The sequence below is a fragment of the Melospiza georgiana genome, chromosome Z (genome assembly GCF_028018845.1).
Source record: "Melospiza georgiana isolate bMelGeo1 chromosome Z, bMelGeo1.pri, whole genome shotgun sequence".
Lineage (NCBI taxonomy): Eukaryota > Metazoa > Chordata > Aves > Passeriformes > Passerellidae > Melospiza > Melospiza georgiana.
The window spans coordinates 46718655-46745887 of NC_080465.1; the positions used below are offsets into that span (position 1 = coordinate 46718655).

The following is a 27233-nucleotide window of genomic DNA, read 5'->3' on the forward strand; positions in this document are numbered from 1 at the left end:
AAGAACCTCAAAGAGATAAATTTCCTTTAAAGCAGTTTGGAAGACAAACTATCATTGGATAAAAGAGTTGGACCTCAGTTCCATCAGCTTTTAAATATCTAATAAAACCATTATGGAGAAGCAACAGAAAAATATTTTTACATTAATTTTAAATAAAATTCCTTCACCAGATGGAACAAGCATCTGGCTAAGACCTCATGTGTCTCCCAAGGCTTAGATGAAAGCAGTCATATGAAAGTGTTGCTTACACCTAGCAATATTTATATATAAAAAGTTCTACCAAAATCAGTTATCGCCATGACTGTGGCTGCTTTTCCATTATAACATCTGTATTGTTCTGGGGAGGTTCAGCAGATTTGCTTTTTTCCCCCACTCATTAGGTGAATATTGATGCTCTTCCATTGGATATGGCCATAGGACAGTTTTGCATTCCTGTGTATGTTCATATGTCAGTACTCAGACAGTTCATATCTTGTAAATATTTATTATGAGTATTTTTGTCTCTTGACTTGAAAAGAGATCATCTATCAATCCAAAATGCTCATCAAAAGATTACAAGATAACTATGAGTTTAGTTTAAGTAGCATATTACTAGAGTTACACATTGAGTTCTCCTTAGAGGTCTGCATTTGTGTTTTTCTCTTTACTGGATAGAATAATATTTAAAGTTTCAGACACTGAAGCAAGTAGATAAATTCTAAATAAATGGTCACATAAACATTAATTACTACTAAGTTTTCCATAACTTCCCATTATGTGATAAGCAATAAAAGGTAATAAAATGTGTGTAGCAAAAATTGTACTTCAGGTCAAAATGAAAACAGGTAGGACAGATGCAACAGAAATAACTGAACCTCAGTCACTCAAACACAGCTCGATGTTTAGCAAAATTTTCTGGAAAGACCTCATGTTGAACTAACTACATTTAGAAGCTAATTATACATCAATTCTCTTGCCAGGATTTCCTGAATCAAACATTTTTCTGAATTCATTAATGTGCTCCTTTGAGTTTTGTTGGATCAGAGGAGTTAGACCAGTTTCAGTAACCTGGTTTTTGCCAGTACCTTTATAAATACAGGACATGCACATTAATCTTAGTGCTTCTTGGAATAGATACGTCTAGACTATGACCGTATTCCCAACCTGAAATTGTACCAAATTCAACTGTCATTTTAAGCAGCCTCAGTGCAGAAATACTTCCATCCTCAGAAAATCAATGTATTTCTCCATTCCACATTATTCAATACATTGCAAGAGATGTATTAAAGAGACTGTGCAATCTCTCTACATGCAATTACATTTCAACAGAGTTTAAACAGTAGCACCAGTGCTGAACTGGTATGACTATTATGCTGTGAATATTTATTATACATCAGTGACAACACCATAAACTTTGAAGGTCGGTGACTTATGCAAGTGACATCAAGCCTTCATATCAAATGCAACATTCTGCTTCTAAAGGCAAATCTAATTGACTTGTATAACTCCTCTTACATCCACTTCCAACAACAGTAGTATCTTGAAATGGGAATAAAAAGATATTTTCATAACGACAATTATATCTGGAAGTGAACAACTACACATTATTTTCAGATTAAATTAAAAAAGGAAGTTTTTAAAAAAGTTAAAAAAGGAAAATCAAAAACATATTTACTAATATCTTTCCCCTTCTCAAGTTCAAAAATCTCACATATGAATTCTTTTTCCTGTGCCCTCTGCTCTTCTACTTTGTCCATGTTCACCTCTGACATATTTTCTGAATGACTTACACGCTTATATAGAAGCTAAACACACCAGCAAAATCATTACATTACCTGTATATTACAGTAATTCCATTCGGTAAAAATAAATTCAGAAAACAAAGGTCAGGAGGTTAATACTACTTACATTGTATTTTCAAGAACTAATTTTCTGGAGCATCTTGTTGCTAATTCTCTACCCCACCCCACAAGATATAAACATGGTAGTTACCTATTCAGAACTTCCCTTTACCTCATCTGTCCTTTGACTTTTACTTTGATGCCTTCAGACTGAATTGAAAACCAGTCTTGGAGAGATTATCTTTTTCCCCCTTATCTCAGACACTTAAGGCACACAAGAATTTGCAATTTTGACTTCTCACCTGTTCTGACAGCTACATCACCATGCTAAGAAGGACAGAAGAGTCTGACTTAAAAGTGCTGGAAGTTTCAGCTGAATGCAGCTACTGGTGTATTAGAAAAATTCTGCTACATGTTTAAAACTGAACAGTTATTTAATTAACTAGCACTATTGATCATCAGTGATCAATATGTTTTCTTTTGCAAGATGCTGCACCTTAAACTATACTGTTGCACTTGATTTAAGTGAAGAATCTCTTTTTCAAGTGTCCTGAATGAAGTAGCTCCATGATGGGTAGCAGATGGCAGTATTGTACTGGTTTTCTAACTACCATGTTTTAAAATAAGGTTAGTACTAATCCAAAATTCCAGCTCTATTTAAGCATCACAATACCATAGCTATGTCATGTGGAGGCTGTCTTGTGAGATTCTCCTAATATAAACAGTATTTGTAGGCAAAGAGCATATCAGAATGGTTTCCACTGGAAACCATTCCACCTGGAAAAATGTGCATCATTTGTAGCAATCAAAATTTTTGACAAACATGACACTCAAAAACAGTTTTTCAGAAATATGCTCAGGAAGTGAAGTAGTACAGAAGCCTATAGGGTGATTACACATCAGCTGGTGTGTTTCACTCCCAAGCCTGATTAAAAAAAAGTTTGAGATAAGCATGTTTGAAAGCTTGTCCTAAGGAAACCCTACCCAGCTTAACGGTACTACTTACTCTACACCAGCATCACGCAGCTTTCATTTTTCAGAATAAACAATTTCCCTTGAGAATGTATTTTTTTTCCAAAGGAGAGCGTCACTATTCTCCAGGATCCATTCATAAAACAAGGAAAACATTATAAGTGTAGAATATTCCAGAGTACCTCTTTTCTAAGAGTATGCCGGGGTTTCCATTTCTACTCATCTCTACTCTCTGAAAAGTATCACATGAGGACTGGGGGGAAAATATCAGTAGCAAACAAATAAGCCACAAATACCGAGTACTTCTAAATTTAAGTCAAGCAGATTAGCAGTGTGACAAACCATGAAAATCACAGCCATTCATGCAGTGCAGGTGTCCTGCAGCAGACACCACCTCTGAGTGACACAGAAAAGAAGGCAGAAGGCAAAGGTGTAGTTATGGATGATCACAACAGTCATCAGGACTCAGCAGACACTGAACTTTAGCAGTAGCTGTGGAGTACTTCACCATAAAGCGACTACTACTAAACAGAGCAGTTTTGTCATTAGAGATCTTGTATACAAGGGGAAATAACAGAAGACATCATAATCCACCTACCTGCCAAGACATAACTTTCTACTGACCAGTAGAAATAGAATAAAATATTAAGTCCTGAAAACAATTATCAATTAAAAAGCTAACTTCTGTAATTCTGTGAACACATTTCTCTTAAAAAATGGAACCATTTTCTGCAGTAGTGTTGAAACCTCAAAAGCACAGCTAAAGATCTAAACACAAACATATTAACAAAAAATTAAACCACTGAATTTTTATACTCCCTTTAATTATGAAGCAAAAGTACTTGAAATATCAGTATTTCCTAAGCATTGAATCCTATTTCTCACTACTAAGTTTATATTTTGCCAGCACTGCATTTCAGTGCTTGACCCAAGTGTTTATAGACATATCTAGGTAGTTTGAAAACATCCTACATTGCTATTAACTGGATAAGGGAAAAGCTAATAACTTTACTCTGGTTGCAAGCAGAACATGCAAGTATTCCAGATAATCAGTATCAATAACACTTGGCACATTTGGTGCTCAATTTCAGAAACTTCTTAAAATAACCTCTGAAATTATAAACTTTCTCTGAAATCTGTCTTATCTCTCATGTACAGCAGCTCCAATTTATTAAAAAAAAAGGGTATGTAGATCATAAGTGTTATAAAATATGAGATCATAAGTCAGACAACAAAAACCTATTCCTCAATTTTTGTTACAATTCTGCAAGCTCCCTTAGTACTTGCAACCACACAAGCATTGCTTAGTGCATGAACAACAAGTAGCAGGGAAAAAAACCTGAAATTTTATTAGTGAAAGACTTACCAAGAAGGGCAGACATATTCTGAAATATTCTCAGGAGCTCTGGTGTAAGATATGGACTATTCTCCAATGTCACTAACCTAAGAACAGATCATACAAAATGTTTAAGATGATGTATAAGTAACATTAAACAATCATTTTGACAGATGTAAATATTTTAACTTCGAATAACCATCTATGTTATCAACAATGTGTAACAATTATCCTAGAGCATACTTCAAGCAGAGCAATAGTCCTCACAACACACTGATCAGTATAGGCACAGGTCTTGCCAAGGTAGGAAAACAAAGAACAACACCATACTGTGTTTTTATAAAGACAGCATAAGTGCTGAAATGCAACAGTGAAAATGTCTGAGTAGCCAGCCAAGGAACTTGGAGAAGGTGGGTAGAGAGGGATATTTACAGTGCAAGGACAACACATGTTGTGTTCTAAACCTCAAAGGAGAAGCTGTGACAGACCAGCTCACTCGTTTATATTTTTTTTTAAGTCCGAAATGAGGCATTATCTTACATTGTTTATAACAATTTAAAATTCCTGACATTTGAAAACAGTAGTTATAAATTAAACTTGCATTTAAAGCCGCAGCAACAAACTCCATTTTCTCCTAGATCTTCAGCATGGGATTACCACATTTAAGTAACATGTCTGTTTATGTGAAATATCTTAGTTATTTTCCTGCTCTTGGTTCAAGAAGCCCTCAAAGTCTAACTGTCTCTGCCAGCTCCCCAGATTTCTCTGATGCTCTGAGACATCTTAGAATATCATTCTTCTGCACCAACATCAAAAGAGCAACCTCAAGATCAGCATCATTAAGAAGATATAAAAGTTCTGAACTGATACAGGTAAAAGACCCCAATTCTATATTTTGAGACACTCTTGCACCTTTACTTGCTGCCACCAGCATTATAAATCTCAATTTTGCTGTGTATATAGAACAGAGCATTTGTAGGCTCTTTGTAATTTAAATGCTCATTTATAATTTAGATCAAAGGAATTGCTCACAATTTCAAGACAAACCCTATGTATTCCTATTCTTCAGAATTTGGTCCCCTCTTACAGCATCAGCTGCATCAGAAACAAATAAATCAGGCTCATGGCAAACTGAGCACTGTGTCACTTCAGTCACCAGAAAGTCTGAGATACAGAAAGTAACTTCCACATTTTATCCTTGTAATTATGACATCTCTTCTTGCAGCCAGCTCTGATCCACTGGCTCACTGTTCTCCCTAAGTCAAGCACACCAAATTGTTAAATTAGCTCACAGTGTGAGTCTAGAGTGTGAGTGAGTCTCACACATAGTGAGTCTAGACTTTTTGTCCTGCTACAGAACGGGATCTTCAGTATCAACTGCCTGAAAATTAATAAAAGACAAAACACAACTAAAAACAGCTGAGTATATAAATTTCCTAACCTCCTCTCCTCTGAGAAAAGGTATGATATAGGAGATGTCAAGGTAAGGTAACAAGAACATATCAAATTTATTATTCAAAGCTTTTTACAACTGTTTTTTCTCCTGGGAATACAAAAATAAAGAAAACATTCTTACCACAGCTGTAAACCATCTTCCAGAAGATAGACATGTGGAGGCTGAGAAACATCTGTACTTAGTTGGATAACTGGAAGTAGAAATGGGTAGAGATTTTGGCTGTCTGCTCCCAGTCCCTAAAAAAGTAAGCAATGTAAAGTAAGTAAGAAAATCAAAGGTGGAACTTGCTTCCATTTCACATAACAATAAAATAGCCCAATATTCCTAAGCTATCTCTCAACATGTCTTGAGAACTTTTGTTTTTTTAAACAATCCAGTTACCAATAGCCTGCAAAAAGAAAATATAAAGAACATACATTCCTAAAAACATTCACTGGTGGTTCTCTTTCTTGGAGAGGTCAATAGTTTAACAAAAACCAGACGACTAAAAGCTGAATGTTTTACAGGTCACGAAAAAAATTACTCTTTGGTTCTCATAATTTACAAAAACATGTGCCATATTCTAATGGGTTTATTTTTATAGCTACCCAAAGATTCACAGGCCGATGACAGTGATTCAGTTTTTAAATGATCCAATAGACTTTTGAACAATAAAGAGTAAACCAGGAACAACTGCCAATTACTGAACAGCATTACAGAGTACTATAATATTACTACTCAAGAGAGCTGAGGCTAGTGGAATGCTGAGCTTGCATAATTCCTGTATTTTGATAATGGAAAAGTTCAAAATATTTTGTACTTTTAAGTTGCAGCTTCTTTGTGTATTTATCTACTTACTTAAACAAACATGCCTTAAAAGAAAAAGATTTTTCTACAAATCTGTCTCATCTTTTTGTGACTACCTACACCAAGAGATACACCTTTTGTAAAAAAAGCCCTAATATTTTAGTCTCTACAGGGGACTAAAAAAGTATTTCCACAGTTTGTTTATGGTAAAAATCTATTTCCTCTTCCTTTAAAGTTACACCACTTTGGAAAGAACCTTTATTTCTCCTTTCATAATATTTCCCTTTCACTTTCTCTCCACCATTAACCTCTGCAATACCATCCTTTTAAGTCATGCATTTCCAGAAGTTCAAGACTGTACATTAAGTCTGTTCCTGTACAGACACTGTCATAGGAGACTTCTCTTGGTCTCTGCTAGTCCTACTACATTTTCTTTGAGACACAGCAGGGGTTGGAGAAGGTAGTGTGGCATATAGTCTGTATTAAAGAAGTATCCAATAGCACAGATTCTGCAGGCAATATAACCAGGTGCTGTTTTATCATCAAAAAACAACTGTAGGAAGTACTGACAATGTTTATGTGACTCAGATTCCTTACCCGGATGAGATGGATTAGCGTGGTTAGAATGGCACAACGTAGCATATTGTGCTCCTCACTCTGCTTCCACAGCTGTGGTAAATACTGAACCAAACATCCGACATACGGTCGTATCTGAAGTTCAGAACACAAACTGGTTTCTTAATATGCAAAACAAGACTAATAACTTATCCAAAGCATAGCTTCTGAAAAATATAGGAGCTGATTCTGCCTCAGTAAAAACACAGAGTTTGCTTAAATCTTTTTATAGCACTGTATCCTTCATCTGTGGCTAAAGTAACTTCTGACTGCAGAGTAGTCTCAAACAAACATATTACTTATGGTGATATTTGTGCACAGCAAGCAAGCTTATGTAGTAAATAGGACACGAGAAGTACATAAAGCTTGATACACAGAGGTATTTTCATATTTGTATATTGTTAACTTTGACAGGATTCCTAAACGGCATTCTTTAAAACCAGGAACAGTCCTAGTAAAAAAAAAACAACAAAACAAACAACAAAAAACACAAACAACGGAATAACCTCTGGAGTCACTGAGCAGAAGTTGGACTGCGTAACTTTGAGAGCTTTGTCCTAGCTTGTATTATTTTCTATTATGGTCTTCAATACTAAAAGGTTAATCTATTTGTCTTTGAAAGTATTTAATTAGGAATTAACCTAAACATATTCAAGGGGTTTTTTCTCAACTTGCTTTTAATGCTGCATCTCTAAACTGCAGGGAAATCTGCTGTCATGTTGACTTTTTCTTCAAGGGACAATTATGAAAGCTTCATCCGGCTCACAGACAGGATTACTCATAGAAAGACAAGATAAACTCAAAGACATGCATTATCTCTGTCCTTAATACAGTAACGCTGAAAAAAAATCCCAAACCATACCCACCACAATGGAACCTGAGACAAAAGGAGCCAACTATTCATTGCTTAATTCTGCAAAACCATCTTCTAATTCTTCATGTAAAAGCTGAAGCACATAATTTAACACTAAAGTACTGAGAATCATAATGTGTATTTGAAACCTGTCATGCAGTTAAGGAAAGTAGAGGAAATGCTGACCCATATCAGTATCAACAAGAAATTACAAATTTAACTGCACACTCCCTACGAGTGCAAAGCATTTTTCCCCAGAAATGCCTTTTTTAATATGTAAGATAGATTAAAATATTTGCTAAGACAATTAGAATAAATCACAAATAAAAGAATAAAATTGCAAGAAATGCCACAAGATGCAAAACTCCTTCAATACGCTAAAAGCTGATTCAATACAAAAAATACATTATTTGCATAACTTGAGGAAATTAAGTTAACATTTTACACAAAAGATAAATGAGAATTGAGAAGAGGACCAAGTAATGCCAACAGCGCAGGCATCTCTGACAACAACAACCAGTCTATTAATTGATGACATTTTCCTTCCACAACAAGTCCTCCTCCATGTTCTTAGGATAAAGCTAAAACTGAAACATATATTAAAAAATACCTGCATATTGACTCTTTCAATCACACAGGACAGAACATGAAGAACGTGCATTTTGGTGTCACATTGAGTTACTTCCTGAAGTAGCTGAAAGAGCAGTGTAAACATGGACTCCAGGTACTAAAAGAAAAATAAAGAACCACAGATTAGACTACCAAAAATATAACTGGTCACATGAACTGGTACTTTTCCCATATGCTTAAAACTCTAACATGTAAACTTTGAAAACCCTTAAAAAGTGTGGAAAAATATTACTCTTTCACTTGCAAAAAAGCACACTACCCAATCCCTGACTAAGCAAGGTAAAAAAATTCAGATCTACCCCTACATACCAGTTCAAACATGAATGGTTTGAACATACACCATTTCAAGTTTTGATAAGTGTAAATGTGGTTTCACAGGTAAAACAGGCTGTCTCTCCAGAAGGAGCATTTTATTAGAGTCAAACCAAAAGTAGTCTTCCAGCTTTTACGCCAGTAAATAAAAGTTAAATATTGAACCAAAAAAGACATCTTAGAAAATTCCAGTGTTTACAGTCTAGAGGCACTCTGCATTTTGGTTTGTTTGTTCTCAAGAGAGTTGAGATTAACATGGAAGTCAAAATGAAATGAGGAAACACATCTGCTAGATTTGAGTGACCAAAATAAAACTTTGGCATACTTATCTCGTTCCACTTTTTACTAACTGACAACAATAATGACTATGGTAAAGAACACAAACACAGGAGAACTAGAAAGTGGTGCCTTTTAAAGGCACTACTGTAACCACACACTTGTATTTAATATTTTTAAGAAGCAGGAGGTTGGAAAGTACTGCGTGAAGGAAGTATGTAGAAGAGCCACAGAGTTGTGTAGATGTATCTCTTAGATACAATTTTAATATATTCTTATCATAAAGAAACTTACTATCTGGCAACACTTGGTATATAAAGCAATAAACACACTGCTATAAAGTTGTAATAGCATAATACTAAAATCTACACATTAGCAACTTTAACAGCAACAGTATGAGTATATATTTGGGTCTGTGAAGACTGAACATACAATACAAACATGCACACACATCAATTATTAAATAACATAGTTCAAAATAAAATTGGAAAATATATTTTCCTGCTTTTCTCTATGTATTCATACTCTTCAGAATATGTAAATGCTCTTACCGGTAAGAACTGGTCAGTTCTGAACTCAAAGTCATCTACAGGTAAACAAACATTAAGGAAAAATAATACAGACTGAAGATAGATACCAAGACTCAAATGAGCAAATATTTCATGGATACTCAAAAAATATAATGTAAAGAATTTACTTATAATGTAAGCTTAAAATTGATTGTTTTCCAGTAATTCAGAATTAAGAACTAATCAAACAGCTTTGCAAATAAGGATATTTAACTTCAGTGTCGTAGCTGTCTCAATACGGACCTAAAAGACAAAAGTCAAGAAGCATCATACATACATCCATTAAACATTTTGATTACCCAGAGAGTACCTGACAATATCAAATCACTTTATGTTTTGGAAATGGAATCACTCTGTGTTTTATCATCCTCTAAGAATTGTAGTCAGTTCATTTTCATTCACTTTAATTTGAGTATCCTTTACATTTTATTTGTCATTGCTCAAGTGGTAGAAATTGAAAAAACTACTCAGGCAAAACCTTCAAGGACAAGACGTAATTAAACAAGAAGATATCTACTCAGACTGTGATAAAAACTCTTGCAATAGAGGAGGAATTTTACATGGAATGATCTCACAGCTTGCTGTCAACCAAGAAGCACAGAAACTAATAAACTCAACAAGTTAGACTGTTCTTCCTGTAGATGCTTAGAAATGCCTTGGAAAGCATTAAGTAAAAACAGCTGACACAAACACACTCTGGTCTGCTAAAACAAACACACTCTGGTCTGCTAAAGCTGTCTTTAGGAATCACAGAAATTATAATTATGACTGACAATTGCTACTTTAAATGTATTTACCAAACTAGGAAAGTTTATTGGTTGTTGGTTTTTTTTTTGTGGGCTGGTAGCCCAGTTTGTTTAAAAATAAAAATAAAATAAACAATGGCAAAACCAGCATCTCAACTTCATCTCACCTGCTGGTAAACTGAAGTTGTAGCTTAAAACTACAGATTTGTACTTAACAGTTTAGCAAACAATGCCATTTATCATATCCTGTTAGCAGGTATCTTTAAAGCCTAAATAACCATAGAATCACAGAATCATTATGGATGTAAAAGACCTTTAAGCCCAACCACCAAACCAGCACCACTGGTGGTGCAATAAACCATAACCCCAGCTGCCATCTCCACACATTATTGAACATTTCCAGGTGACTCCACCTGTTCCAATGTCTGACAACTCTTTCAGTGAAGAAATTTTTCCTTATGTCCAACCTGAACCTCACTTGGTGCAGCTCAAGGCAAATTCTTCTTGCCCTGTCACCAGTTGCCTGGGAGAAGAGACGACACACCTGGCCACAAGCTCCTTCTCAGGGAGTGATAAGGTCATCCCTGAGCCACCTTGTCTCACACCCCTAGATCTCTCAAGCACTCTTCACAGCACTTGTGCCCCAGACCCTGCCCCAGCTCCATTGCCCTTCTCTGGGCTCTCTCCAGCCCCTCAGGGCCTTTCCTGCAGTGAGGGCCCAGCCCTGGACACAGCACTGGAGCTGTGGCCTCACCAGTGCCCAGCACAGGGGGACAATCCCTGCCCTGGCCCTGCTGGCCACAGCATTGCTGATCCAGGCCAGGATGCCATTGGCCTTCTTGGCTCCCTGGGCACAGCCTGGCTCATGTTCAGCTGCTGCCACCAGCACCCCCAGCTCCTTTCCAGCCACTCTGCCCCAGCCTGTGGAGCTGCCTGGGGGGCTGTTGTGACCCAAGGGCAAGACCCAGCACTGGGCCTTGTTGAACCTCTCACTATTGGCCTCAGACATGATCCAGCCTGCCCAGATCCCTCTGCAGAGCCTCCCTGCCCTCCAGCAGATCAGCACTCCCACCCAGCTTGGTGTGATCTGCAAACTCACTTCATCAATGCTGTATACTAAAGGTACTAGTCAAAGAATAACTCAGTTCTAGCTACATTAGTTTATAAATCACTGTAAGACATTTCGTCATTTTATTCCTATAAAACAAAAAGATTGTTGCTCTTGGAATTAATTTTCCCACCAAGTCATCACTTATTGAACATTCAGGCCTCATTTAATGTATTTGACATTACTGTTCAGTATCTCCACTAGTAAACATCAGCACATCTTCCCAATTATTTACGTTCTGCAAGACACAACAGACTTTAAAGGCATGACATCATGAAATTCTCTATCAAGTGTACACAAAGGGAGGTATTTCTGTTTCATCTGTGATTACAACAAATGTGTAGTCCAAAAGATTAGCTATTTATACTTACCACTAAGTCACGGTCTTGAAGTAAGTTACGAATTGCTTCATATAAAATAGGTCTCAAGTCTGATTGGAATTTTACAGGAATCCACTGTCCAATCAGCCAGATTACTCGTCGGCGTATTGGTTTATATCTTTAAAAGTAGGAGGAAAAAAATTGCACTTGTTAACTCATTACACTATTGTTATAGAGTACTCTGATGAAAAAGAAATCCAAGAATCATGATGAAAATGTTATTGCCCAAAACAATTAAAAGACTTAGTTGTTCAATATCAACTTCAGTGCAAAAACTGAACTCTCCATTAAAATTCTTCACAAAAAGGCTCAGGAAAAACCAGCTTAGTCTGAAAAAGATAATTTTCATCCTAAATGACTGAATCTTGAATGTTTCTCCCTAGGGATGCAGTTCATTCTACATGCAGCACACCAATTAAAAAAATAAAAATAAATGTTACACTTATTACTGCAGTCATGGTATCCACTGCTTTCACTACAGTTCCCAGCAATTCCCTTGATAACCTGTTTATGCTCAAAAATTTTAAGTCAGATACAATTTAAAAATGCAAACTTAAGGACTGCACTACAGCAACTGTCAGAGTAGTTCACTTCATCAGTCTAAAACTATTCTAAGAACAGACATTACCTAATCTTGCACTAGTGCCACAACAAGGGCACAAATCAAACACCTTTAGAGTTGATGGGAAGAACAAACCAGAACAATGATAGAGAAAAGCATTTCACAGAGCTAATATTTTCTCCACTGATGGAATAACTCATAATTATATATTTAACTTACAGATGTATAAAGAAAGACAAACCATATTTAGAGAATTTTAACTAATATATGATTATCATAAATGTGGTTTTCACTTGAAGAATTACTCCATTGTAAGCCATCAAAAAGACATTTAAACTGAAGTTATTGAGGTTTCTCTACGTTTAGTAAGTGTGTTTTATTAAGCATTCCCATAACTATAAGACTATAAACAAAAAACATCTTCAGAGAACATGAAAGTTGTGGAAATGGCATATATAAAGTAACTCATTAGACTGGAACACATATCTAATGTGGAGTAACAGTCCAGTGTTGCTTTATGTTTACTGAGTGGCAGTGAAGCATAAATAACACATACTGAAACATGACTTACACAAAAGATTGCCTTATTAATGCACCCTTAGTTTTGTTCAAGAAGCTGTGATGATACAATTTTTTTTACTCTTAGAAGGCCCATATCTGACACCTAATCTTGCAGACATCAGAGTATTTTAAAAACTAAGTGATTTTATTGAGATTTTTATATATATCTGTATTTTTTTATATAGACCAATATCACAAAGAAAAGTTTTAAATTACATGATCTAAGTACATAACTGAGTGCTGACAGCAAAGATTTTCAGGTCTGGTCGTAGGTACTATATGTTTAATACATATATCCTACCTCTGCATATCTATATTATTCCTCTCTCTCTACATGGTAGAGAAAATACAACATGTTTTTGAGATTTTTTTGGGGTAGGTGTGTGTTTGGGTTTTGTCTGGGTTGAGTTTTGTTTGGGTTTTTTTTGGAGTTTTTTTGTGGGTTTGTTTTTTAATACTGAAGTTTCTCCTAGGTGCTCATTTTTGAGGTCCTGTTTTTTCTACATTCACTATTTCTGGGAAAAGCTTAGCTGTATTTTTAACTTTTTTTTCAGAAGATTAGCTTTTACAAAAAGAGCACACAGTGACTGAATATAGGTCCACCACTAAGCCTGGTGGACCTAAAGCTCACATAGGAAAACTATGGCCATCTCTGCTGCATTAGTCATAGGACAGTACCTTTAAGCAGTCTGGACTGCATCAGGTTGTCCAAGTCAGAAGTACTTTACTTTCTCTCTCAGGAGGAAATATTGCTTTACAAGTGAGTAATTGCAACAAAAAAATGTATTCAGTAACATACTTTCATGTTATGGAAAAGATTCTCATTAATCAGTACAAAGCATCATTGCAAGTGATAAATCTGGCAGTGCACTATTTCTAAAAATCTTTTAGAACTTTTTTTTTAATTCCATATTTCTTCTATTACTGTGGTCATGGTTGATGGGCTTACTATCAAGGGGTAATGAAACATTCAGAGAAAACAAAACATTGCAAACTCCACGCTCACTGCTGACAACACATAGGTTTGTGTTTCCAAACATCAACCAGTTCTGAACAAGCACACAAGAAACCATGGGACATTCTGTGGGACAGCAGAGGATGCTCTCCAACCCACTCTTATCTGAACTGCATGTGTATTCCCAAAGCTGCTGTTGAAGCAGTACTCCATTGAACCCACAAACACTGCCTTCCCTTATTGCCATGGTGGTCTCCTATGACGAAGGCAGTAAAAGCAGTTAAAGTAAACAGGGTTTCAAAATTCCAGACAACTTCTACTGCAATTCTACTACAACTTCTTATACTTTTGTCCCCACAGGAACTTACTTCATTCTGGGATATCTCAAATGCCAACCAAATGGTTAAATCAAGTGTCTTCCTGACTGTATACAACTGTATCAACAACAAAAAGCTTATCAGTTTCACTTATGCTAGATGGGTGAATACCATTAAAATGCCATAGCCAGCACGGGCTTCTAAGATCATGGCAGCTTTATTTGGAGACTGCTGCTGGAGGAGCACAACAGAAAATGAACAATCTTACACAAGATCTCCCATTTTTTCCTGCTCTTCTGACATTTAGCCTAATCATTAGAGTACTTGGCAATTTGAAAATAGTAAGTAAATCTTAGTAAAAAAAACCAGTCTAATGAGAAGAAGAATAAAAGCATGACGAGACAGCAAGTAAACAACTGTGGCAATCATTCTTTGACACTAACATAAAGTTATACATCCAAAAATAGGTCATTAATTGTTTTAAAGTTTATTGTAGTAGAAAAAAGCAATTTAAGTTCCACTCTACAGGAAACTGAACTCTCTTTGTAAAAACAGCATTTAGAAATAAAAAACCCGACTAGCCACTCATTACGGAAAATCATTTACAATTTATAGTAGCTCCTAAGGGTATAAGGAAACAAATTAGTTTATGTTTCACATAAAAATTGCCACTGGTAAGATGAATTGCAAATGTAGAAGAAAAACATAGTAACAGTCTTCAAAGGACATTCAGGTCACTGCTGATGACTGTGTTGAGAAAAATAGGACATACTTATTTAGAGTCAACGGCTGATTTGAACTTGTCTGATAAGGATTAACATGCACAATAGTGGTCATTGTCCTTCCCCTAGGAAGTGAGCTTCAGGGAAAGGGAGGAACAGTGTCTTCCAGATAGTTACAAAGAGTGACAGCTCAGTCTGTGCTGAGATGACAAAAACGATCTTTCAAAATACCCCATGATATCCACTGAACAATAGAGGTACTGCTGTGAAGGCCATCCAAGTGAGGGTGACCTTGGTGAGAAGGAAACACCACAGCAGATGGACTGCATAAAACTCTTCATGCAGAAGAAGGTGCAATCATCCACACTTTACAACACAACCCAAACCATTATTTCCCCTCTTTATTGCAGTAAAATTAACTGATCAGAATTACTGATCAGTTTTAATTTCAATTTAATTTTTCTTCTCTTTAATTTTAAATTTTCAATTTAAACTTAAAGAGAAGAACAAATCACTATCTTGGCTAAACTACCATTTTACAGGGATGATTTCCACAGACTTCATTTGAACTCTGCTGCCTAAAAGTCTCTGGAGGCCTAAATATCATTTTTTAAACAAGCAAAGGTGGTTGTCCTGAGAAGGTTTAGTCAACTCTAATGTATGCAAGAAGACAAACAATGTACTTCTACAGAACCCTGAAATATTCACCACACAGTAATTTAAATAAGAACTATCAAGAACACTGTCACTTCTGTGACTGCTATCAGTTATCTGCAAGCATTTCATACCTCTCCTCATTTCATGGATATGTTTCAAGCTGAGTATTTTGCAGCTTGGCAATTTTTAGGCATTATATCTTATCAGACTTGTATCAATCGTCTATATTTAAATGATGAAGGCATAACAAATCAAAGTATTTACCTGTCATGAGAAACCTGTAGTTCTGCTAATAGTTGATTTTTAAACCATTGATCAAAATCCACACTATCAAATAGTTCATAGGCAGCCAGTCCAACCGCATTATACACTGGGGAAAAATGATAGTTATGCATATTGTTTACTTCAATGTTAACTTTTTAATACTGAATAATCAGATTAATATTCAGACCACATTTTCATAACCTGAACATAATAAAGAAAACAAAACTAAAGCCTATCTTTCTAAAGAAAGTTTTATCAGATCATGATGAAAGGAACTCTGGTGCAAATTATTAGTAAAAGAAAGACACTACAGAAGAAAGATTAGATTCTCAAAAAAAATAGAAGTCAAAAGAACAATGAGGATCTTATTCTATCATCAAGGACAGTTCCATAAGAAACAATTATTTTCTTTTGCCATAAAATCTCCTCACTTGTAAAATGGACAGAGTATCTCTATTTTCTTCAGAAAATATTGAAGGTCATTTACTTGGCACAGCAGAAAGAACAGGACAGTAAAGGAGATTGCTTATTTCAGAAAAAAGCCAAAAAGCAGTGTATTTTTACATAAACATTTTCAAAAGTGAAAACCAACATCAATGAAAGGAGAATTAGGATTTAGGTCCCACTTTCCAAATGACTTTGAAAAAATCTTGCAAATTCTTCATGCATTTTTTAAGAAGTAAAACACATACACGAAAGTGGCTCTGTTACTTCAAAGATAAAGTAAAATTTAATTTACCAGCATCTTTAATCAGTATAGCACTGGTATTTTCCACGTTGGTAGATCCTACAAGCCAAAGTTAAAATAAATAAAGTGTCACTAAAACAAGGAATGCAAGCAACTTGGCAGTTCAGTTTTGATACTCTGTTCAGCGACTATATCAAAATTTCTGCTTTCACACCCTATTTTTGACTTACTTCTCTGGACACAAACTTACTTCTTTGGAGACAAACATTTTTAATAACACAACATACATATAAGTCAGAAGGGAGTATTTTAAACGAAAAGACTCAAAACCTGCAAACTGCAGACAACTGTCAATCACATAGTACCACCACATCCAAAAGGGTCATAGACCCAGCTCCCTGATTTTTTATATATGTGTGCCTAAAACCAAATATTTTCTGAAGGCAACCTAAAACCTACGCACAAAGTACTTTATGAACAGATTTTGTGAAGGCAGAAACCACTCTCAGAAAATGATTATTTATTTTATTTTAATAGAATGTAATGATCCTTTCTGATAAGCTCAAATACAAAATACTGTAACTCAACTAAGACAGCTGGGGGAAACAAACTGAGCTGAACTGACAGGGGAAAAAAAAGTCACTCCCACTTATTATCTTTTCTGGCCATTATAAAACTTAGTTTGGGGGCAAAGAATCATAAGGTAAAACAAAGAAAATATTAATCACTCGTCAACCTATGAATAATTTAGTCTTCATACAAAAAACCCCTAAATTTTTAAAGCAGATTCTTCAGATTTGGAAAGTCATCTAGACTCTACAAAATGACAGCTTAACCTAAAGTTTTTCTTTTAAAATTTTTTCTCCCTCCAAGATTTTAGCAGAGACAAAGCATGAACTACCTTGCAACATTTGAACAGGAAGTTCCCAACTATTAACAACCCAAAGAATTCATTAAGCTTGCAAGTAGATCACTGCTAAGAAAGCCTGAAACCTCTTAAAATTAGAAATGCCACAACATTTGTCAATTATCTAGAATAGTTACTATAAAACCAAAGACCCTTTAGGACTTCCTCCTCCTAGATACACAATGCATTCTGTTATGGTAGGTTTAGAAATAATTTTGGAATATTAACATGTACTTTCAAAAATACAGACAGAACGCACTATAAAAAATTAGATGTTACAAGGTCAAATAGTTTAATAGTTGACAAGAGTATGTTATGAATGTAAACAATTATACATTTTATACTTCTCTTATTTTTTTCCATAACTTACCTTGTAGACTGTGAACCATTTCCAAAAGAACTGGGGTAAGAGTCTGATTATATTCATGAAAAATATCAATAAAAAGGACTTCCATGCATGGCTGAAAAATTAAAAGATCTGGTTAGAATCTATCAAAATAAAGGCAAGTAAAATACATTTTATGCTAAAATTTTAAGTGCTGAATACCTCACACTGAAAGTCACAATTTAGAACACAACAGTAGCAAAATTAAGATTGTAAGAAATACCACTTTTTTTCTACTATACTTTGTGCTTAACTCTAGCATGAGTTTGATGGCTGTATCTGTATCAACCAGTTCTGTGGCAGAAGAACGGTCACTCTGCGGAGTGAAACAGCTGGTGCTGTGCCGCCAGTGGCCACACTGCAGGTATGTCCCACGTTCTTGGTGTATTGGCTTAGCAGCTCTAGGCCAGGGACTTGGTCTGAACACCATTCTACAACCAGAACATATTATGTGCACTATGCTAGGTTTTTTAGTTTTAAAATAAAAGTGATCCAGCAAAGAAGTTTTGAGATCTCCTGCAAAGCAAATCACAGCAATTAGAACTGGGAGATACACTACGACAGCATATTTCTGATCTGAACACTAAATTAACTAATAAAATAATTAATTAATATAATTAACTAATAAAGATGCACCTGAAACTTCCTTCACTCATCATGTCTACTAACAAAGTCATAAGTGATTACATTAATTATCAGTTTAAAAAAGAGACAACGTCTGCTGGCTTTAACCAGATGCTACATAATTCAAATGGAAGCAAACTCCTTTTCCCTCCCTTCTAAAATATGAAGTCCATAGATTCCCATGTATTTCATCAAGTTTGAATACTGAAAAAAGAATAAAGTGAAATTTTACTAAACCTGAAGAAGCAAAAGGATTTTTTCCAAATATTATCCATCTTGGTAATAAAACTATCGAGAATTGCATTCAGGAATGTTTAATGGATTTATTTCAAATTGAACACTTACTCTGAGACTGTACTTCCAAGAATCTCCTCCAGTCTCTTCTACAGCTATTATTCCACAAAGACAAGAAAAAAAGCATTATTTCAGCTATGGTTCAAAGAAAGTCTAGTGGTAGGTTAAGGGTATCATAGACTATCAAGAATCTTTTATTACAGAAATAATATCCAGAAAGAATATTTGTCCAAGAAAACTGCAGGAAATAAAATGGCCAATAATGAAGCACTTAGGCAAATATCTAATTACACTACTACCAAGTATATAGCATGTTTCTTACTGAAGCTTTCTGGATCCTCTTCCCACATAGCCAATTCTTCCTTTGTCAGCAGGAAATAATGAGTAACTAATCTCTTACAGATTTCCATTAGCGTTGGGAATGTGAAAAAAGCAGCCTTTATGTTATGTGCTTCAAGAGTTTCAGGGCTGCTGTCTGAAATAAAACATGACGGATAATCAAGTGGCTTAATGATCAAAGACTAGTATAGTAAAATTATAAAAATCAATCAATACAAAATTCTTATATTCTGAGAGAAACAGAAAAACTTACTTACATGGCAGACTTTAACTAACTTTCAGCTCGTAAGACAGGTTTTTAAGCAAGTAATTGATTCTGACACATACCAGTATGTATTTAAAACTTTTTTCAAATTCATAGAGAATGCTAATTGTTATCTAGTCATTGCCACTAATGTGAAAAGTTGAGGGATTTTTTTAATTCACCCATACAGAAATGTATGAAGTTTCAAAATGAAACAGTCCTACAAAGCAAAACATATGAATTCCTTTATATACAACTGCATCTCAAATCAACTGTATTTCATTGTACTGGTATTAGTAATTACAGAAAATACACCATTTTATCAAACATATCTCATGGGAAAGATGCAACAAACTAGCTGATGATAATAAACCAAACTCTGTACCTCAGTACTTTTTAAAATTCGTTCAATGGAAACTAGAACAATCAAAAAAGAAAATATATTTGTGCTCCTTCTGCATTTAAAAGTCCTTTGGAATGTCATTATCTGTATACATTAATACTTTAAAACTTAAAATAACAATTCTCAATATAGAGGTGGAACCATACATATTTCAATAATTATTAAAACATTAATAAAGGAGTTTAACTGTTGAGAATAGCTAGCAAAATATTTCTCAAGACATAAAAAATTATTTTAGTAATGACAGTACCTTCAATATTTTTGGATGGTTTGTATGCATAATTTTTTACAATCATCTTAATGAGATTCATGCATTGTATAATAAACTGCTCAAATACAACTCCTTCACCAGCTCCTGTGAAAACGTAGCTTACAGAGAACTCCAGTGATCTCTGAATCAAAGCAGTGAATGAGCAAGGATGTTGATCCAGGAAGTCCAAAAGCTTAAAAAAAGGAAGTAGAAACAGAAAAATCAAAACACTTTTGGTGAAGTCTTACTAAATGCTTTAGTAAACTAGTTATCAAAAACAGGTGCCAATTCATATAAAACTATAGAAAACTGAACATGGACAGGAAATTAGGAAGAGATCAGTATCAACTGTTAATGAAGCATTATTTAATGGCAAAATTCTTGATTTTGGTTCAAAATTACTTTTTTTAAGTATGGGGAAGAATACCAATTTTCAAATGGACCAGCTTACTAGTAGTAAATAAAATATATCAGCCATACTTAAAACAGTGAGTATTTCAGCAGATAATTAATCCCTATAGGAATCAGTGTAAGCAAAAGCAGTATGAGGGCTATATAACTCCTCCCCCAACATAACCAATGCACTACAAGCACTTGTTCCTCAACTTAGCTTTTCCAATTAGTGATCTAAAATACACTGGTGCATTCCTTTAATCTCCTTTAGTACTGCAAAAATGCCTAAACCTACATTCTTGCATGTGAATTTCCATAGGTGGTATATTGGTAGATTAATCAAATTTACTTTCTCTTCAGGTCTGTGAAAAAAGATTCACATTTGCAATCTAAGTAGTATGACAAAGACCAAAAATAATGTGTCAGAGCATTTTCAGCTCAATTTTAGTGAAGCTGATAGGTGCTTTTTACTTCTGATAACTAGGCTGAATATTTAAAATACATCCATGGCCTCTAGATAGAATCTGAAAACAGTGGGAACTCTGTAGGTTTTGTAACTTTAAAAAAAATAACAGAACCCCAAAAAAAAAAAGACCAAGTGTCTATGTTTACATTATCTTCAATACAATATGCATTTAACACTTGCACAGAATCAGCTGACAAGTCCAAGTGTATTAGACAATACAAACCTCAGAGGGGAAGAGTATGTTGGTCATTTTCTTTTGATTAATTAGTGTGGTCAGTAATTCCACAGAAATAACAAAGCCATAGAAACAGTGATCTAACTACCTATAAAAGGTATGATGCAAAGACTATCTCTTCTCTATTCCTTAATACCAGTACCATTGTTTAACCAATGCTTCCCCAACTCTTCTTTAAACAAATCCTAGATAAATAATTTATTAATGAAATGCACTTAATTTTGTTTCAGCTAAGAAAATGTACTCTTCACTGCTGCAACTTACAACAGCATGAGTAAACAGACACCCCTTTCTTCAAAAATACAAGTCCTAACAAAGAAGTCTTAAGTTATAGCACCTTCCACTTCTTTGAAAGGTCTGAAACAGATTCACTTTAAGGCACCTAAGTGTCTGAATGGGGACTGCTCCTCCAGAAATATAAGCTATACAACAACCAAAAGGAGATTTTACTTACCACTTTAGTGAACAGAATTATGGTCTTTTCTAGACGATCTCTGCATATGCTTTCTGCTCTTACCATTCTACCTGGTAAATCAGACATTTCACCACTATCATTTTTTAGACTTTCATTTTCCTTCTGGATAGCTAGGTTTTAAATAATTAACATTGGAGAAGAACTTATTTTTACTGTAGTTAAGAGATTAAGTTAAGCTTGAAAAAAATTTTAGGGCAAAATAAATTCTAAATCAAATTCAAGGTAATGACTAGGAATAGAAATATTAAACTGTTTCTCTCAAGTGTACTGAAATTCACTGCAGTTGATCAGGCTATAAAAACTGTGATATCATTACAGATACAGAAAATTCAATGATAAAAGGCAGTTAAAATAATGCAAGCAAATGCTAATACAGAGAAAAAATAATTATGCATTGAAAATATAAAGATGTCCTTTTAATAAAACCACATACTGTTATGTGCTTTTCTGGAAACACCACCTTAAAGAATAATTTATTATGGGCATTAGAAAACATTCTGAATTAGGAAAACAAACCAGACAATTTTTATTAAATGAAAGAAAAAAAAGAAAGGGCCATATTGAAAGCATACAGGCAGAAACACAATATAACAAAAGCAAACACTAATCCTATAAGCTAGTTGTACCTGCTTTTGCAACAAAACAATCTACTGATTAGAAATGCAGAAATGGGAAGGTTCAGCTCAGTTCTTGTCTTAGGACACAGAAACCCTAAAGTCCTCATATTCTAGGGGACTACACCAAACCTCAGTATGGGATGGCCTTCAATCCCTTCTATTCAGCTCTGCACCTTGTCAAAAATGAAATAAGAGCCAGAAGGAGCCTGACTGTAGTATAGCCAAAGTGACAATTGGAGGCAGTTTCCATCTCTTCTAAAAATGAGGCTCAAAGCCCCAGTCAGACTTCTTACTGGAGTACAGGCTCCGGAATCCAGGAACTTCACAAAAATATCAAAACTGCATATAACTTATTTAAAAAAAAAATTTCCTATTCAGTTTAGACATCTATTCTTGTAAATAGTGTTGTTGAAATATTACACCAAATAGAATTTTGATGTGATTTTAGCCCATTGATACAAAAATACACTTTTACTGAATTCCTCCTTAACAGTTTCAGCAGCATTTAAAAAAATAGTGTCAACTTCTACAAAAATACCTTGCACCCAAATGATTACTGATCATGCACTAGCCTGTATATTTTCATCCAGCTTCTAACATTTAACAATAAATACAAAGAAAAATGCTCAGATACTTACTACACTCCAGAAACTGTTTCAGCCGTTCAAATACGTCATGCAGAAAACCCTGAAAAACAAACGTGTCTTTAAAGGTGAAGCTTATTCTGTACTGTATTATGAGAACAAAATTATGTCAGACTAAAGTTAGTTCATTTGTGTTACCAGCTCAGACATGACCACATAAGTTGAACTGAACTCTTTGATTACTTTAAACAATTTCTTCAAGAAATTAACAATTAGCTAGCAAGCAGACTGCACCGATGATCCAAACTGACCTTATCAGTGCAACTTAAAGGCATTGCAACTCTAGTAGAAGGAAAGATAGTAACTGGAGACATGTCCTTTAAATATGTTTATCAAGTTGTACCTTGTTCTCAACTTCCTAGTGCAGGCCGTAGGTTGTAGGTACTCAACTCCTCCACAGGCAGCACTGGAGGTTAAGGAAGGTGCTTGGGTCTCTTTGTCTGACCCTACCCTCTCCAGGGGCTGCAGACTACAGGCTTTTATCTCTCTCAAATGTGACAGGACAAGCACGGCATCAAATTCATCACTTAACCAAATGGTTTTAACTGGGGTGGGGGGGAGCACATGTAAGACACCTTTCAGTAAGCAACAGGAATGACCACCATGTGGTGTGTAACTTGGAACGGATGTCCTTTCTTTTTTTAAACATGATGCCATTAGAATCCATCTAGGATTTGAGAGCCCTTGGCTGACAGGAGGACAACTTCGAGAGGATGTTGCTTGATCTTCCTTTGCATAATACAAATGCGTGCCTTTCAATGATTTCCAGACATAGCTCCAATAACACCTGAAATCACCACAAAAGTTTTCTAATCTAGAACTAGAAACACACTTACCATCACCTCTGCATTGCAATGAGGTTCTACAAAGCCATGGACTGTTAGTTTCCGAAGCACTAGGAAAAAAAATTACTTGTGTAGCTATTTATTAGTTCTTGCTTCAACAGATTTCAGAACACAATAAAAATTCCACTTGCCGTGCCTTTCTTTCAACTCAATGCTTTAAAAAATACACATAATTTTCGGTTGTGGATGCCTCACCCATATCTAACATTCACCTTGTTGAAATTACTTTAAAATATATCTTGTGTGAAATAACGAAGAGAACTTTTAACAATTACTCCATCAGGAAGAATTCTGCCAAAACTCTTAAGTATTAAACTCCTGAAAGATCCTGCAGTAGCAGGAAAAGGGCCAAGTACAGTCAGGTAAGGCACATGAGACACTGGTAAATTCTCTCCAGTTCATCAATGCCTGTAACCCAGCAAAAGCTGCATGCTGCATCTTCGGAAACAACTCAGGACATGTATTATTTACATTGCAAGAATTGCAGAGAATAAAATCCCAATTGTTAAAAGCAGCAAAGTAGTCAGGATATGCATTTACTCCACTCATAAGCCCTTGAGCATCAACCTAAAACAAACTAACTGCTAAGGCTAGCTTTTCAGTGGACACAGGGTGAACTTAATGGAATGAAACTTGTAGCTCAGCTTCCTCATAAAAGTGCTGAAGACATGCAAGCCTAAATTACAACACACATAAGGAAACATCCTGTTATGCCACCCACCTTCCAACCTCCTAGACATTGACTTCTTAAAACATGCACAGTGGAGTGCACAGTTTCTGGCATACTGAGAAACAAAAGCACTCTCTCTCCCTTCTGCATGAGCAATAGTCCTCCTGCCTTGCTAACAGTACAGGTAAAACAAAACAAAACTACAGTTATTTCCAATGGGAATGGCTTTGTTAGAGAATGGGAACTATTTACCAAAGAACTTCTATGCATTCCCGGTGAAGAAAGTTATTTGATTCCTTACACTTAACATCATTCTATATTATTACCTTTCAATGACAACAAGGTCCTTTCTAGGGAATTTGCAGCTGCAGCTTCATCCCCTCTACAAATCTGTTGTAGGAATGTATCTGTATGGTGATTCCACAAGGAACATGCAAAGCTATAAATACTTGATGTAAGCTGCAAAAGGAAGATGTAGAATGTATTTTGTTTCCTGAATTTTGCTATACCATAATAAATCCCCAAATTTTAAAGGCTTGTTTTGACTATTAAAATATTTAATACAGCTTCTTGTATGTATCGTGGACCACAATGTTTAATTTGCTTCTTTGTAATGAGTCATACTAATCTTAAGACATTTTCCAGAAAAATACCTTGTCTTGATTTGAAGATATTATGATAGACTCATTGGTGTCCCTGACTACTTGGGTCTATGACTCTCACCTTAAAGAAAACTATTTAGGGCTCCTTTCTTACCTGATTTTCAGTAAATACAGCTGCTGGTACATAATATGCTATGACGCTTCAAAAAATTATCAGCTTTCCTCATCACCTCTTCTCCCACAAAGACAAGGACAAGCTGTCCATCTTAAGGTTAAATTAATGTCTGAATCATCTTACTCTGGGACACACTTAGCAGTTACAGGTGCAATATAGTATTGAACAATGCCTACTCCAAAACTAACTTTACTTTGTCAGTAGCTGCAAATAGTAATTTTTTTAAAAAACAGAATGACAAACAGTTTCTAATCAGGTAGAACTGAACAAATCTCTAACTTAATTCACATTACAGTTCACACACAGTGCTTAACTGATAAAGATTTCTAAATTACAAACAGAAGATGAAGATTTTCTCACTCAGTTATGGTAGCAATGGATGGCTTCATAATTACATAAATCTGAATTTAAGTCTGTTACACCTTACATCAATGGAGTCATAAGCACATGACCGGTGTATTTAGTTGCTTTGAATGAGTAAAGGTTAGTAAAGGTCCTATTTACAAGTCAGTCTTGAATGCCTCAGACTCCTGATGTTTAAAATTTCATCTTATTGATTACACAGACAGAAATTTCTACATAGATAAGTAAGTAAACATCCATAAACAGTCTTCATTTTCAGTACTCACTTCTTCCTTTATAATGAAGGAATAAACTGAAATTTCAAAAATTCCAGAGGAACATGTTTGGAAAAAATGTTTCAGTCATTAAATTCAGTTAGCTGGTACTACACTGTTGCCCAGCTCCAAATGGGTTTGGAGCTACGTGGCCTACAGCCAAAATTACATCCGCGTTCTAATCAGTGCATTTTTACAGTGGAGAATATAAGCTGAATGACTCGATATTTGGCATTGGATTCACATCTTGCCTTTTAATTAACCTGAAGAGATGGCCTGGAAAAATCTCAAACACATTCCTGCTGGTGGTAAAAACCAAAATATGGTAGTATAGAAGTCTAAATCCCAGTATTTCTTAAAGACTATACTGACTTAAAAATTCAGAACACACTTCCAAAAAAACTCCATAAATTCCTAGAAAAGGTCTATAGATGTTCTGTAGATGAATTTCAGTATCTTTACATAAATTAAGATAATGCTCGAGCTGTATGCAAAATTAATAAAGATCGCAAATGTCTCACCCAGAAAATGGCCTCCAGTTATTCCATAGTACATAGATACCCACAACATAAGAGCAGATATTTAAGTCCACAGACATGCCATTAATGCCCTGCCAGCTAAACTCAGGAAGAAGCAAGCATGTGCAATACCCAGTTTGCATGCTGTACAATACTGCATCACATTACTTACATCATAGAAAAGCTTCCTATCTGTAGCAAGCCGTTTGGATGCCAGGGTCTTCGTAACATGGTAAAATGTAAGTAGCGCCCTGTGTTGCTGAAGATCATCCTGCACCTTCACAGCTTCTACAAGAGCGGGTATAAGTTCTGGCCATTGTCTTGGGCAGTCCACTCTGGCAACTTTAGCAATCAATACAGAGATCTGAGTTGCTATCTGCAAAAAATACCACAGACACCACTAAGTCAAAGGGCATTTAGGAAATGAATAATGACAAGATCCACAGTCAAATAAAGCCTGAACAAAAAAAAACCTAGAATGATACATTTTTTGTGCTTTTTCTCAAGCTGTTTTTAAGTTTGCTGAATGCAAATAAATGTGGGAAAAAAGTTTATGTTTGTAGCAAGCATTACATAAAATACTAAACTTAATACCTTGTTTAAATTTTACATGAAGACCAGTAACTGTATTTATTCTAGAAATCACATAAAGAAACAAATATCTGGGAACCACTTCTTACTTAGCAATCTTTTCTATCACTTTCTATGAGCACACACTGCTGAATACGCATTACTCACAGTTTGCCTCTACCTGACTTTTACATAGAGCCATCCCTAGGCCCAGGAACACAGATGTGTACACTAAGCCCTGAGACTCCCTCTTGCTCCAGATCTTCAGAACCTCAGGCCAGAAGCACCTGCACTACTCACACCACCTGACTTTGGTTGCTAGGCCCAAGTTCCACTGGCACCAGTCTTGCCAGCAGCTGGAACCTGGTCCTTGGA

The 27233-nt window shown here is 35.4% G+C and overlaps 1 protein-coding gene across 2 annotated transcripts in view; it reads right to left on the reverse strand.

Moving 5' to 3' along the window:
• The window catches only part of IPO11 (importin 11), an 85071-nt gene that overhangs the window by 35065 nt on the left and 22773 nt on the right, over nucleotides 1-27233 (reverse strand). The window contains exons 7-24 of one of the 2 annotated variants that reach the window (XM_058043397.1): nucleotides 26461-26664; nucleotides 24703-24835; nucleotides 23698-23756; nucleotides 22856-22904; nucleotides 21580-21650; nucleotides 20032-20224; nucleotides 19118-19270; nucleotides 18847-18890; nucleotides 17863-17953; nucleotides 16637-16684; nucleotides 15898-16003; nucleotides 11851-11977; nucleotides 9835-9868; nucleotides 9608-9648; nucleotides 8449-8565; nucleotides 6968-7081; nucleotides 5705-5820; nucleotides 4159-4235 (exon numbers count right to left, since the gene is read on the reverse strand). In XM_058043397.1, the coding sequence (XP_057899380.1) occupies nucleotides 4159-4235; nucleotides 5705-5820; nucleotides 6968-7081; nucleotides 8449-8565; nucleotides 9608-9648; nucleotides 9835-9868; nucleotides 11851-11977; nucleotides 15898-16003; nucleotides 16637-16684; nucleotides 17863-17953; nucleotides 18847-18890; nucleotides 19118-19270; nucleotides 20032-20224; nucleotides 21580-21650; nucleotides 22856-22904; nucleotides 23698-23756; nucleotides 24703-24835; nucleotides 26461-26664 (1777 nt within the window). Of the gene's footprint in view, nucleotides 1-4158; nucleotides 4236-5704; nucleotides 5821-6967; nucleotides 7082-8448; nucleotides 8566-9607; nucleotides 9649-9834; nucleotides 9869-11850; nucleotides 11978-15897; nucleotides 16004-16636; nucleotides 16685-17862; nucleotides 17954-18846; nucleotides 18891-19117; nucleotides 19271-20031; nucleotides 20225-21579; nucleotides 21711-22855; nucleotides 22905-23697; nucleotides 23757-24702; nucleotides 24836-26460; nucleotides 26665-27233 lie in introns of both variants that reach the window. The other variant, XM_058043396.1, reaches the window with a different exon arrangement.